Source organism: Poecilia latipinna, unplaced genomic scaffold, assembly GCF_001443285.1.
Source record: "Poecilia latipinna isolate Pla-1442-1.1 unplaced genomic scaffold, P_latipinna-1.0 Scaffold279, whole genome shotgun sequence".
NCBI classification, from domain to species: Eukaryota; Metazoa; Chordata; class Actinopteri; order Cyprinodontiformes; family Poeciliidae; genus Poecilia; species Poecilia latipinna.
In genome coordinates, this window is record NW_015112895.1 from 218,566 (window position 1) to 233,663 (window position 15,098).

Consider the following 15,098-nt stretch of genomic DNA (forward strand, 5'->3'; position numbering starts at 1 on the left):
AGTCCTGAGAGCTGGAGTTCTGTTGAGAGTCACCTGATTTGAGATGACCTACCGATCCGATGCCGTCCATCAGAGTCAGGAGAGAAGCGACGACTCGCTTCTCCACCTCGTTCTGAGCTCCTTCTCGCTTCGGGCACAAAGCATCCAGCTCGTCTATGAAAATGATCGCAGGCTGCCTGTCAGAGGAAGGATGGGTATTTACCAAGAATACAGTCTGAACAGTAGGGATGATGATTCTTTTTGCTTGGAGCCATTTAATGTTTTACAGATTTCACAGTGAACTGGTTGGATTTACCTCTGAGACGCCTCCGTGAATATTTGTCTTAACCTCGCTTCTGTTTCACCATAGAATCTGAAAAGATTCAAATAAAACATTTACATCTACTCACTATTCCCAATAAATTCATATTAATTTGAATCATTAATTGAACAGTTCTTTTCACAGTTTGGAATCAGTTTTAGACTCAACTGGAAAGACTTTTAAAAACAATAAATGTGTGCTGAAGCCTGCCACCTCCATGGCAGTAAAAGAGGCAGTGCCTCCAGTTGCTTGCGATTCTGCAAGCATAGAAATTCATGCAAAGTGAAGAGATTCCCGCATTTTTTCATGGTAATGCATAATTATGAGTTTATTGCAGATTTCCCATGGAAATTATCAAAACAATTGATATTAATTGACTGTTAACTCTCTCCTGCAGAGAGTTAACTGGTGGCAGAATTTCTTACTTTTACTGCATTCAGCCTTACTTTATGTCAAGTTATAGTCTGTAATCAAAACCAAGCTGTTTAAATACCTTAAAGAATAAAAGTGTTTGTGTCGAATCTGTTTTTCTCATCTGCTTACTTCTATACGCAGGTTTTGGAAGAGGTTTAAATAGGTAAATATAACAAAATTTCTTCCAAGTATTTCTAAAGTAGCACCACAAAAATCATTGAATTTGATGGAAAAAAATCATAAAAATAATTGTGAAATCCTGGAGGACTGACGAAGTAATTTAAAATACATATACAAAATTTCACTAGAAAAATGTATATAGCTTGTTGATGACTATTAAAACTGTTTCCTCTGCAAATTGCTAGGAGACATTTGAACTACTGCCAGTGGGGCTGTATGTAAATTCAAGTATCCAAATTTGAAAAACCGTTGCAGTGGTTTACTTTCTAAACTGAGAAAAGAACTGTTCAGGTGAATTCATCTTTTCTGAATAAATCCCAAACGGTCGATGCAGAGAAGAATCCATACTTGCTGATGACCTCTGGGCCGTTGATCACCACCATGTGCGCACCTAACTCATTAGCTATGGCTCGGGCAATCATAGTTTTCCCCGTGCCTGGTGGTCCATACAGGAGAACGCCTCGGGGAGGAGAGATGCCGTAGTTGGAAAACAGTTCGGGTCGCTTCAGAGGAAGCTCGATGGTTTCTCTGATGGCATCCAGCTGGCTGCTCAGACCACCGATCATGCTGTACGTGACCTTTGACTTGGAGGCTTCTTCATTCAGGTCTTTCTGCCCTCTTTTACTGCTAAACTGGACTTTGGTGAAAGACGTGACAGAGTAGAACGTGTCGCTGCTACTAAAACCACCAGGGGGTGCTGTTGGTGCATTTTCAGGCTGCTCTGAGCTAATGAAGCTGTTGTCTGCAGGCTCAGAGGTGGAGGAAGGAGTGAGGGGAGCTGCAGGCGATGAGAGTGAGGACAGAGGAGCGGCGCGGAGCGGGGTACTAGCTGCAGGACCTGGCTCTCCAGCTGTGCCTGGTGCCATGTCATCATCTACAGTGAGCATGCTGAGCTGCAAGGAGAGGTCAGCTGATGTAGAGTTCATCACAGATGTCTCTTCTGTTTCGGGAGCCGCTCCCAGAGGAGGATGGGCTCTCTGCACGGTGACGCCATCTTCTCCTCTTATGGTCTCAACCCGAAGGCTGCAGGCGCGGCCAAAATAACTCAAAGAGACAACGCTCCCCGGCAAGATGATGCTCCCAGCTGGTGGAGGACAAATAAAGTTATTCCAACAGAGAAAAAAAATCTACACAAGGCAACACACTGAGACCAAATCATGTCATACTGTCGACAGGAACTCACCTAAAGTCCTCACTAAGAAGTTCTTGAATTCATCTGCATCAAGTTTGTCATCTTTTGACCTAAATAAAATATTTAAATCACAATAAACCACATTAGTTATACATTAAAAGTTAATATATCACTATTAATTAGAAGGAAATCACTCATAGTTTAGACCAGGATCCAAGTATTGGACCTTCCACAATGACGCTTAATGACTTAGATTAAAAGATATGTTTTTAGATCTGTTTTTCATTTGGAATATTTTCTTTTTTACACCATTTCCATTCAACAGAAAAAAAACCCATCCTCATATTGCTAAATGTCAGGTTTATCATTATTTAGAAATACAAATAAAACTGTAGTTCTTTAAAAATGAAAACAAATTATTTATAGCAGATGTTAATCTAAAAGATTAAGAATTGTGTAACATTTGCAGATCTAAACAACTTTTATTTTTCTTGCTTGAGAGTAAAACTGACTTTTTATAAAAATGGCACATTCCAAGTTTAGACTTACTTCCTTCTTTGTGTCATTATTTGTGCACAGTATTTTCAATGAAACATGGAGTCCCTCACCTCAGGGAGGAGCTTTATTTTAGAAATCATTATTTCACTTTGTCATTCAGGTCAGTAGATTCTATAAAAATAATATGACTGGCATAATGTTAAATGGACTGAAAGAAATATTTAAAAGTACCAATTTAAATTAAAAGTGCAGTTATATGTTCTTACCAGCAGATGGCAGCATTTACTCAACAAAAAACTGAAGATGACTAAAGTTTTTCTGCCTTTGTGCATAAGATTCAGTTATCAGGAAAATGGAAAATATGATCCTAAATATTTTAACTACTTTATTCGTTTATTTTGGAAGACTTAAAGCTCCATTTCACAAATGTGGCCAAATAAAGCCTAGTTTACAAATATGATGATTATTCACAATAAAATCTTAAATCAGTCACGTAACAATTTATAAATACCCTAACCCTAACCTAACATCAGCACAGCTGACATCCCCAATCCTAAAAAAAAAAACGAAAAAAAAGGAAACCTCACACACTAAAGGCTTCAGTTAAAGAACCCGACAAAAAAAAAAAAAAACAAGTAGACCTTCTGCTTTCTGTGACTGTGTTGTGAAAAATTACCGATTAGAGAGAACCAACTCCTCAATCTGGACCACAGGACCCGTTACCGGATGCAGCATCACCGCCTCCCCTGGCTTAACCCTCAGATTGGTCAGAGCGCATTTCTGAAGGCCAACTTTTCCACCTGGAAACGATGCAACAGGCCAACCCAAACACACCTGAACAGCAGAAAACAGGATCAATGATGCTTAGAAGGTTTCAAAGCTGAACAGAATGTCCAGAGAGTCAAATTACATCATTTATTCAAGTGAATATTCAAGTTTCTACAGCATAGTAGCAAATATGATGCAGCAAGTTATCTTCTACAGTTACAAAACCAAAATAATCAGTTCTTAAATTAAGTCAAAAGTAACAGAATGCCTTTCCTTCATTTAATCAGAAACCAGCTTAAAGAAAAAGAAATACAGAAACAAAACTGGAGGGTTTTCAATATTTTACCTGCAATTTTAACACTTTGAGCTAGAGGACATTAACATAAAGTAAAGTACAGTTTTTCTCAGAAGTTTTCCTAAACTATTTATGACTCATTTAAAAATATAGAGGTTACCTCTTGTTGTCCCGATGGACTCGTCAACAGGACCGGTCTCCCGATACAAACGCCGGCCGACTTCATAGAACTGAGGCTCAGCTGGGCTAAAGTCTGTCTGCAGCTTTTAGGGGTTTTATCATCAGCTAAAAGGGGAAAAAGAGGAAAAAGTTGAGTGTTTGCATTAAAGAGGAAACTACTAAATACGTATACAATCAGTTTTTTACTAGCAGCCTGTAGAGACTAATACAGATCAAATTTTAGAGCTGAATCTAATATATTAAAATCATTTAATATAAATAAAAGTAAAAGTCAAGATTGTCAGAAAAAATACTTTCCTTTACAATTCTCTTACTGCAGCAGACATCTCTGATACTTGAACACTTTTTACACCACATTTTTCCTCCCACTTAACTTTCCCTAAATATGCTTGAACACACTCTGAATAGCCAACTTCTTTATCAATGACTTTATGGTTTATCAAACACAAGACAACACTTTGCTCTGCAGTCTTCACAATGGCTGTAAACGCCATTACATCTGTATGCTAAAAAATCATGTCAAAGCTTGTTATGTTATTAGTGTGTTATCTGTGCTATTTTTCGTGAAATAAAATATATTCTTCCACGGGTCCAGCAGGAGGAGCGTCTTTCAGCATCAGATCAACTGCATCCTCACTCTACAAATACCTCCATTTTCTCAACAGTTTGCTTTAGCTGTTACAGGTCAGACGCCTGGTCCAAATTCCCACCTTTTTCAATGAAATCCATAACAGAGAAAGAGTTGCAGTCGGGACTTCTGCAGCTTCCTCCATCAAGTCCAGATATTTGCAGGCTGCAGGACTCATCCTTCTTAAGCAGTGAATTATCTCCCTCACTCGTTCTTTTTGATTTGCTCTTATTCTTCTTGGAAGACATAATTACAGTAGAAATATGCTCCACGTGAATCTGGCGACATGTGTAAACATGGAGCGGAGACATCAACTTCCTGGTTAAAGGTTAGTCCCGCCTCTTTTTACCGTAAGAACACTGAAGTAATGGGCCAACTTTTTGCTGTAGCTGTGTGGTTATTTCTGTGTGTACAAATCCAATCCAGTTAAACAAAAATAGATTAACTAAGAGTAATTTCTTATTAATGTGTTTTGTTTTTATTTAAATAACAACTTCATACAAATATTAGCAAGTGGAGTGGCTCCAACTCAAAAAAGAAATGTCCAAAACTCCATTGAATTAGCATTATTATTTTAGATAGTCTTCGAAATCGACTTTTTAGAAACTAAAATAAGATATGCTAATGGTATTTAAAGCACCTTTAATCTACAGCCTTATATTCGGGATGACCCTCAGATCACATAAATCTTTATTTCCTGTACTTCAAAACAGTTATTTAGAATTTTTGGTTAGCCTGTTTTGCTACAGTACTTAGTCCGAAGCGCTATCTGTAGACATTTATAACATTGCTTTAGGATAGTTCGTATATTTAAAAGCCGAATTGTAAAATATTACGTCAAGAATATTTAACAGCCAATTTTATAGGCAAAATAACGATAACTGACATTATGATAAGAGTTGTGCTACAAGGATGTGAAGTTTACCTAGCTTCCCCATGCACATTTAAACTGATCATTATGGTTTTTATGCAATATCTAGTTTGGACTTTATGCAACTGTACTGAATATGATGCTAACATGCCGGTGTTGAAGTGAAGACATTTAGTTTCTAAACACTCCTTCTTTTAGATTTTCTGCAGCATGACCACCTATGCCATCCTATCCAGACTGTCCCCTCTACTCAGAGGCCGGTTCGGCTGCAAAGTTCGGGCGATTTCATGCGCTGTCACCTGCTCTCAGCTCCACAAAGTGGAGGGACCCGGCGGTTTGACAGGCAAAGTGGACCGGTTCGGTGGTGTGACAGTGAATCTAGCTGAGGTCGGACTGCCGGTGGACATAAGCGAAGATGCATTCAGCAGATTGCTGAAAGGTTTGTTTTCCTGGAGTCATCTCCAACGACAAAATTAACTCAAATATAATTGAAATGGCACATCCATGAATGAGCTGAGACCCATATAAGACACGCAAAAGACAGGTTCCATGTTTTAATCATAATGTTAATAGATGTTTATCACTGCAAATGTTTGCACGCAAAGGTATGAGTGACACTGGGAACACGGTGTCCTAAAAATCGGTTCTTAAAAACAGTCACTTTAATTAAATTCTTGAAATATAGCATCAACTCTACAGCAAAAAAAATCTATTTCCAGTTTACTTCTAACCTTAACTAAAGTCAGTTCAGTTTATTTCAGCAAAATCTAATCAAAGAACCAGCTTCACATCTGATTCAGCTCCTCTGAAAAATACCAACTGGGAAAACAGTTGCTCACTTTTAATAGTCAATAAGTAGTAAATAAAGTCCAACTATGTGAAATCTAATCTCACTACTGCAACGTTTCTGTGAATGTTTTTCCTCAGATTTCTGTCAGAGAACATTAATGAACATAAAACATCACTAAAACCACAGCAGGTTACAAAGTGTAAAAAAAAAGAAGTTAAATTCAAAAAGACTTTATTTATCCAAAAGGGAAATTAAATTTTATAACCAATGTCATCCAAGTACCTTCAAAGAGTCATTGTGGATGGTTATGCTGTGAACAGGATGGATCACCGGTAGCAATCAGTCTCGCAACAAATCTGAAGAAGCCTCTGCTTGAAGACAGCTGCTATATGATTTTGTAATGGCTGCTCTGTCATGCTAACAGCTCAACATCTGGACAGCAGAGACAATATTCCACAGTAACATCACACCACTTCTTCTCAAGTACTGCTAATCCACCTGATTTGCTTGCAGTGCCATGCTTTTAGAGCCATGCCGTTAGATACAATAGTTTTTCATCATAATTTTACCTCATCACATTAGTTCCACAAAATATTATGATAAATTGTTATCATGATTTCCTACCCCTTATCACTGGTGTTAAAATAACTAAACGGAAGTTTACAATAAAGAAGGCTGTGAATGTTTGACAAGGCGTTGCTGGTAGTAAAAGCTCAGTTTGAGATGTGGATTCTTGGTAATCCCTGATATCTGAACTCTCCAGACTCTCTGGTCCAGTGGAAAGCTGACGGGAAGATGGCGGTGTGGCTACAAGTTCCCATCTCACTGAGTCGATGCGCCGCTGCAGCGGCGACTCACGGCTTCACTTTCCATCACGCCAAAAGCGACCACAGCATGCTGGCTCTGTGGCTGGGAGAAGGAGAAAGCAGGCTGCCGGGGTTTGCTACTCATCAGGTTGGAGTGGCAGGTAGGGATTTAGACCCCAGAACTCTTTTTTTATAGTGAGAAAATTAACCAATACTCCTTCCTTTCTAAAATAATGTAGGTTAGGAAGTCCCACGCCAAAGCAAAAGCAAATATTTGGATTTGTTTTTATTTTTTAATCCATTGTGTTTTTATTATGTAATTTCAGCTTTATGAAATAATTCATGTAATTTATGGTTGGCAGTTTTATGATCGTCCAGCAGAGGGCAGAGTGACTTTATTGTCTTTACTAAAGGGTAGCATGTCAGAACATGTCCAGAGCATCCTCTTCGAACAAAAATCCCCATTTTGTTGCCAAAAACTGGAACAAAATTCTGTTGGAAAAAATTGTTTCCAACAAAACAAAAGTGCCATTTAAATATGAAACACTAAAGAACCCAAAATACAAAGATTTGCATGTTGTGATTCTTGTTTTCATTCCTGCCTCAGGGCTTGAGGTCTACTAATGATAGCCTCCCTGAACAGGCCTCCTCCTGCATCATATGGCACAAGAACCGAGGATGACATCAATTTCCACGTCCAAGTCCAAGTCGAGCTTTTAGGACAGCCCATCCATCTTTACACATGTGTGACATTCATTCAGCGCAGCCCGTCCTGCGCAGTCAGACGGAGTCACCGGAAAACACAGTGGCTCGTTTTCCTTCCTCCTCCTCTGCCTCCTTTATTCTGTCATCAGCAGCACATTGCTGCTTCTCTTAGTCATAACCTGCAAGGAAAACAAAAACCTTCTCAGGGAGGACAAAAAATGTTAAACATTAAATTTTAGACATTGACATCAGTCTCAGTAGTTGAGTCACTCAGTCTTTTTGGCTCCGAAAATATTAAGATGTTTTTCCAGTATTTTTCACAAATTACATGTCTGTGTGTATTAGTATTGCAACTTCTGTCTCTGGAGTTGCTTCGGTGTTTTGTAGGTTTGAAGCTAGCTGGGTTTCTTAGTTGATTAATAGAATAGGTGACTGTTGAAGAAAAGAGATGAGGTTTCCTCCCTTACTGTCTTTCCTTCAGCTTCAGGACCAGAAAACAAAAATTATCTTATTAAAATAATAATTTGCTTCCCAGTTAGTGTTTGATTGATTGTTTGACGGATTGATGGATGGATTTAATGAAACTAGAGTGAAACTAGAGTGAAACAGAATCAAAGCTGGTGGTTGTGAACGGATGCAGCTATGCAGAAACGGATGTAAAACAGAGCATAGAAATGCAACCTTTAGGCATTTGGTTTATTTTTTCATCCTTTGGTGGTGATGAACATGTATCTTCACCTGGGCTGCAGCTAATGATTATTTTAGTAATAAATTTTCTATTGATATTTAATCACTTAAGGATTTTTTAAACAATATTAGAAATACTAATCATCACTTGATGGTGGAGTTGGAGGGATTCCTGAACTGAACTGAAATGATCTGGTCTGGTGTGACTGAAACTCAAACTGCTGGAAGGTTGTTGACTTTGCAGGAACTCAACTCTCTTTGATAAGATCTCCCAAAAACCTTCCAGTAAATATTTTCTCACAGAAGCTACTTTCTTACTTCGCAGCAGAGCCAAGTGTTCTTACCATGTTTAAAATTAACAAGTGATTATACTCATTTCTGTCTCATAGGTGCGGTCCTTGATGAGTCCACTGGGAAAGTTCTGGTTGTCCAGGACAAAAATAAGGTAAATCCCCTGATAGATTAAACCTTTTTACAGGAGTGTCTAAAAGCAGTCAGTCAAGCTTTTATCTTTTTAAAATGCTCTAAAAATGCAGTTCAGGCTTTTAAAGTTATGTTGAGATGCACCAACCTGTTTTTTCTGGCTGACTTTTTGACAGGACTTGAACATAGAAAGAGAAAAACATGCTTCAGTTTATTTGAAAGAGACAAGAGTCTTGAATCCAACTGAAAATAGACTGAAAATGGTCTGAGTTTTGAGTTTGATGCAATTCATAAAAGAAGAAAAAAAGTCATATTTTTCAGTATCTGATCTGCCGATTCCAACCTCTGAAATATTGATCGAAATATCATCTGCAACTATTAAAAATCACTAGAACACAACTACATGGATTCTAACTAAATAATATGTTTCTAATATGAAACTAGAAGTCCAGCAGCACAGACTAGCATTAATGTCTTTGCAAGTTTCACCAGGACAACGATTCAGGCCTTGAGGTAATTAGTAAGAAAAATGAGCCAGAAAATCACAGATATCCTGTCGTTGCTAAAAATGCAGATGATTATACCTGTTTATTTATTGACCTGTGTTGGTTGTGTTTATCCAGGCTGGGGTTGGATGTCCTCCCAGACATTAGGCTCCTTCAAAATCTCACTTTGCTCCAAGAAGCAAACAGCCTGTTTACATGAGCTGAATGTGTGCTGCACATTGAGCTCTCTCTTAGGTCCTCAGTCCACAGCTCCCACTGCTTCTCACCTTCAGTTTCAGTGGAACTCTTTCAAAATTATTCCTGCAAAGCTATGAGTGCATTTCCTGTCTTATAGATAAGGTATCCTCCAACATGGAGAAATTATTGCAAAATGCAGTTCTTAAGTTGTGTAATTTCAGAGAAATTAGTCTATAAAGTTTATGAGACATAGAACCGAAGCAGTTAGATTTAGTAGAGCCCATAACATTGATCAGATTTTAATCCATGGGATCCACTAGAAGCAGAGAGCTTTATTGTGAAAACCATAATCATCATTTGCCTCTCTTTGTGCATTTATGGATCTCTGCTTGCTACCTTCTGTCTGAACTGAACTTTGAGTTTTTGTACCTGTCCCTTTAAAGGGGAGCTATTGTGCAAAATTCACTTTTTGTACATTTTTATACTTCCATTTGGGTTTCTACTGCTTCTAAAAACAGAACATTAATGTTGATGATGTCTGACTGCAGACGTATTTAACTACAGTTTAAGGATGAACCTAGAGGTGGAAAAGTGACTCAACTCTTTTATCTCTTCTGCTCCTCACTGAGCCGCGATTCCTGGAAATGAGATATTTAATCCAGGTCCTTTGGCAGTAGAAAGCTCCCAGGAGGCTGAATGAGTTCATCAAGAGTTGTGGACTTACTGGAAAGAAACTGAGACGTCATAGCTGTTCCATCGGCGCAAACAATGACCGATCAATTCCTGAATTATGTAAAGGTTACTGTTGTGTAATTTACCAATGATTTCCTGGTGGATTTGGTGTTGGATGCGTGACAGCAATCAAGCTCGGACACAAACATTCAGTCAAGCAGTACAGAATCTCTTTATTTCTGATAACACAATGCCTGTTACCAGCTTTACATGAAAACAAAAGCTGCGGTGCTTTAGTGCTCCTCACAAAAAACAAAGATGTAACTACAAAAATACACTTAGACGTCATAATTTAACCAGCAGCATACTGTTATTAAATATCAGAGTGTGGTGAAGCAGCTTCATCAGAGTCGCTTTAACTGCGCTTCATCAGAGCGCAGTTAAAGAACCTTTCCCCTTCCGGTGTGTTTATCTGCGCTGATGTGAACTGCAAAATACATGAGGAGTATTTATGGAGAGAAGCAGGTGATTCTATGTTTATGATGGTTTCTGTCTGTGATTCATTTCCAGCAGCGGCGTTTTGTCACGACTCCTGTAAAATGTCAGATTTCTTCTTTGATTCCAGACCAAGAACGCCTGGAAGTTTCCTGGCGGCTTATCCGATCCAGGAGAGAATATCGGTGAGCGTCTCACTCAGCAGAAAAAAAAAAAAAAAAATTACAACGGAAAATTTAACTAAATCCATTAAAGTATAACATATACATTCATTTATCTGTACAAAATAAGACACATGATATATCTTGTTTCTCCCACTGGAACATTTTAAAAGCAGCGTTAAAAGTATTTACATGATTCCACACGTAAAGCAGCGTCAACCAAAAAAATAATAAAATCTAAATATATGTCTCTTTTATTTTTCTTCCTAGCAGTATAAACATATTTATAAATGTCAGGATTCTTTAAATGTCCCCATTACAGTTCTTAACTCAACCCTCATTTCTATATATGTTGCTTCCAAGCAGATCAAATTACCTGGAATCACTGAAAGAGATCCAGGTTAATAATTTATACTTGTTTCTTTGGACCCTGGTTGCTTTTTCACTCAGGGGTAAGCAGAAGTCAATAAACATGTTCAGTGGACTTGAACCGCCTTAAATAGCAGACCGACACAACGTGCTACTCCTGAAACATCAGCTGAAGAAGAGAGAGGCGACCGCTGAATATTTGTTCCTCAACAGCCATTGATGACAGGACCCAATCATTTATTGTCAGGAGACAGAATGTTTAACCAATTTGATCAGTTTTTTTTTTTTTTTTAAATAAAAGTAATAATAGAAAGATCCCAATAAATAGATAAACAGAAGAAAAGAAATATATGATTGAGCTCTAAATGGTGGAAAATTCAAAGGTGATGCTCTTTTCAAAAATAATCCAAAACAGTGAATCTCCTTCATTGGTAGCGAGGGTCTCAAAGAAACATTTATTTTACATCAACTCTAACGGAGACCAAAATGAAGAACAGCCTTTTTCTGTTAGTTGTTCGTTACCATTGAACCTATTGAAGTTTATGGCACTTGGAGTCCTCAATCATAAATACCAGGTCTGAATTAGAGTAAATTGATATTTTGGAGATTTTTAGGAATAGTTATTAATTTACATTTGCCTCAGTGGCGATCCTTGGCTTTGTGACACAGGAAATGCAGTTCACCAACCATTAACCCAGAAAGCTCCTAACAGGCCGTCCTGACTTTAGTTCCTGGCCAATTCAGTCTGAAAAACATGATTCAAAACTTGATCTCTGACAGTTCACTTAGTTTCAGCTGCAGGTTCTGAGCTACAAGTCATATGTCAACTTCAGCTGAGGGTCACCTATTCTACTTTTTCACATAATTTAGTGAAACTGTAAGTGGAGAAAAGTGAATAATAGTTATTTGGAAAAAAACAGCTTTATTTCAACTTTGAGTTCAAAGATTCCAGCCACAAAATAAGATTGCTTTAGATAAAATTATTGAAATTATTTAAATAAAAGCCATTTTTATAACATTTTCTGTATTTTATCTTTTTTTTAAGGAAAATTAAGGGAGAAAAATCACTTAAAATTGGAATTCGATTTCAGAGATTTTATTATTAAGCTGCAGTTTGAATACATGCAGCATGAAATATCCAAATGTTATTTTTTAACCTTTTTTAAGGGGTAAAAGCCTCAGTTGGGAGGATTATTCCGTCACACCATGATGGTGAGGTAGGAAGATTGGACTGAAAAATGAGTGAAAAAGCAACCAAACTCCAAAATAAAGAGATCTGAAATCCCTGGAGAAAAAGTGATCAAGACCACTTTTAAAGATAACAGTAATGTCTGACTGGCAGAAAGCAAAGCGTAAAGAAATGGGGTGGTTTAAAACTTTTGCACAGTGATATAAACGTGTAGCAAATCTCGCTCAGGTTCCACTGCTGTTCGTGAAGTGTTTGAAGAGACGGGGGTGCGCTCCAAGTTCAGGTCCCTCCTCAGCATCCGGCAGCAGCACCGGCACCCGGGCGCCTTCGACATGTCGGACATGTACCTCATCTGCCGGCTGAGCCCGCTCACCTACGACATCAACTTCTGCCCGCACGAGTGTCTGCGCTGCGAGTGGCTGAGTGTGAGCGAGCTGGCCGAGACCAGCAGCACCACGCCCATCACGGCCCGCGTCGCCCGGCTGCTGCTGCACGGTCTGGAGCACGGCTTCGACAAGATCGACCTCACCATGGAAGAGCTGCCGGCCGTCTACTCTGGGATGTTATACCAGCTGTACCACAGACAACTTCCTGCTAAATCCTAGAGCTCAGCTGGTGCTTTAATGCCCAGTATGAACCGGGACTCTTTAGGTACTGCAGATTCTGTAGTTTTCACTTACTCAGGATTAGGGCTGCAGCTAACGATTAGTAATTAATCAACTAATTAATAAAAAATATATATATTTAACCATTTAAGCCTTTTATTAATACTCTTAAAAATACATTAATTAAATTCATTTTTAAAATAAGAAAATAATAATTTTATTGCCTAAAAAGCAATAACATGGCAGTCCTTTAGTGAATTTAAACTGGGTGAAGTTAAAACTATGCCACTTGAGGAGTTTTGGGAAAAAATATTTTCAGACAAAGGTGTTTTCATCTTAAATGCCAATTTTATATATATATATATATATATATATATATATATATATATATATATATATTGTAGAGTTTTGGCTTAATTACTACTCTGAGTTTGTTTTTTGTTTTTTTTCAGCAAATGGCCTTTTTTTTGAGTTGGTGTGCCATTAATTGATTACTGAATTAATTGACAATTGTTTCAAAAATCGATTAATGACGATTAATCGGATTAATCGTTTCAGCCCATCTCAGGATTAGGTTTTGTTACTGCTGCTGAAGCACATTGTGGTGGTTGATATAAAATGCATTATTTACTATACAAAGTATTAAATATTTAATTTAATACTTTCTTTCAAATTTAAATCAGTTAAGCTGACTCTGATTTTGAACAAATTCTGTTACATAGACAAAAGACGGCTTTAAAAGCTAATTTTTATCTATTAAATGTGAAAATGTAACAGTCTGGAAGTGTTCCTGTTTTTTGGCTCTAGTTGCTGAATAGCTGCTCTCTGTGGACTAAACCTGGAGCAATGCATTTAAATATGTGGTAGCGTTTGGATTTAAAGCTGAATTAATCACACGTTCCAGAGGAAGTAGTTAGATCGTCACAGCTGTTTTAAGCAAAGCCAATCCAACACTGCGGTCATTGGCTTCACATCGTCCCAAAGACGTTGCTCTCTCTCTGTCTGACACCCGGTTAGCACTTTGCCGACATTGGTAGAAAGAGAATGGCCTTCTGACCCGGTCCGGTTTTGCTCCCGGACTTGTACTGGCCAGTCCTCTTCAGCGCCACGTACATGTTTGGGTACTTCCTGGAGCGGTAGGTGTTGTAGTTGTTGCTCTCAAGTCTCTCAAGGAAGTAACACTCGTCTGTTGGTCGTCTCTGAAGAAAAAGAGACAGACCGTCGTCATGTTGCCGAAGTTTAATCTCAACAAAACCACTTTGTTTCTGTTGAGGATTTTTTTTGCATGTTTCTCTGTAGTAAAATAATTTTAAAACCAAACCAAGAAGGAGAAAATGTAAGCTGGTTCCTTGTGTTTTTGCATCTTTTCTTTATTGATTGAATTATAGATTAATTGGGGAGGATCCAGGAAAATGAAAGTTTTGTTTTAATTATTAATTACTTGTCTGTTCATCTGAATGGAAATGTAACTGAATAATTAAAGATGGCAAAAACAAAATTAAATGAAAGCACACTCTCAAGTCTGGAGTGTTTTACTTTTACACTTGAGTAAAAGTAAAATTGTAAAATTGTTCTGTAATAATTTACCTTTTATTTTTTTTAAAAAAGATCAAAGAGTTTCCATTGTAACCTGACTTTGCCACTTCATTGTAGTGGTTTGTGCTGTTTACAGCTATTGTTGCTAAAACAACGGCTCCTGTAAGCTCGCTCTGGAAAATGTCGACCACCATCGAATCCAAAAGGATTTCCAAAAGAGTGCAAACGCTCCCAACTCAAAGTCTTGGTCTTTCTCGCAGCTTGAATAAATCCTAAACATGTCTTGACATAAATGCAGTAAATAAACCAGTTCATATTTAAAATTGTTTGAGGACAATTTCACTGTTTGGACAGGAGCATTTTTCTTCGAATTCAAAGTTTCCGTCATTCAGTAAAGATTGTAATGAGATGAAATTACAGAGAAGTTTTAAAATTTAGACACAAACAATAGTCAGGCTGGACATCGTCTTGGGAGGCAACCTCTCATTATGAGGAGGAAATGCCAATTTGTAATTATCCAGCACAAGGTTTCACAACCACCAGGCCTTCTAAATCACCACCACTTTGCACTTTCAGTGCCACTGGAAGCAGCAAAGCAGCAGTATTTGCCTATTTACACCAATGTTTGGGAGATTATCACAGATATATCAGCTTAGTGTGATACACTAGATCAGACGTTCCCAAACTGTGGGGCGCGCCCCCTAGGGGGG

The 15,098-nt window shown here is 38.1% G+C and overlaps 3 protein-coding genes across 4 annotated transcripts in view; 1 reads left to right on the forward strand and 2 right to left on the reverse strand.

Annotated features, from left to right (window-relative positions):
• The window catches only part of afg2a (AFG2 AAA ATPase homolog A), a 112,591-nt gene extending 107,868 nt beyond the window's left edge, over positions 1–4,723 (reverse strand). For both annotated transcript variants that reach the window (XM_015033769.1, XM_015033770.1), the window contains exons 1-7: positions 4,479–4,723; positions 3,749–3,873; positions 3,202–3,359; positions 2,079–2,137; positions 1,244–1,979; positions 296–352; positions 53–176 (exon numbers count right to left, since the gene is read on the reverse strand). In XM_015033769.1, coding sequence (XP_014889255.1) covers positions 53–176; positions 296–352; positions 1,244–1,979; positions 2,079–2,137; positions 3,202–3,359; positions 3,749–3,873; positions 4,479–4,707 — 1,488 coding nt within the window. In that variant the 5' untranslated portion in view covers positions 4,708–4,723. The remainder of the gene's footprint in view (positions 1–52; positions 177–295; positions 353–1,243; positions 1,980–2,078; positions 2,138–3,201; positions 3,360–3,748; positions 3,874–4,478) is intronic.
• Positions 4,724–5,379: 656 nt separating this feature from the next.
• Positions 5,380–12,991, forward strand: nudt6 (nudix (nucleoside diphosphate linked moiety X)-type motif 6). Its single transcript, XM_015033778.1, has 5 exons — positions 5,380–5,706; positions 6,821–7,024; positions 8,645–8,700; positions 10,659–10,713; positions 12,476–12,991. Exons 1-5 carry the CDS (start codon positions 5,478–5,480, stop codon positions 12,850–12,852), a joined length of 921 nt encoding a protein of 306 aa, XP_014889264.1. The 5' UTR covers positions 5,380–5,477; the 3' UTR covers positions 12,853–12,991.
• A 311-nt stretch (positions 12,992–13,302) lies between these two features.
• Positions 13,303–15,098, reverse strand: part of fgf2 (fibroblast growth factor 2) — an 11,163-nt gene continuing 9,367 nt past the window's right edge. The window contains exon 3 of the mRNA XM_015033780.1: positions 13,303–14,051. Within this exon, the coding sequence (XP_014889266.1) occupies positions 13,866–14,051 (186 nt within the window). The 3' untranslated portion in view covers positions 13,303–13,865. The remainder of the gene's footprint in view (positions 14,052–15,098) is intronic.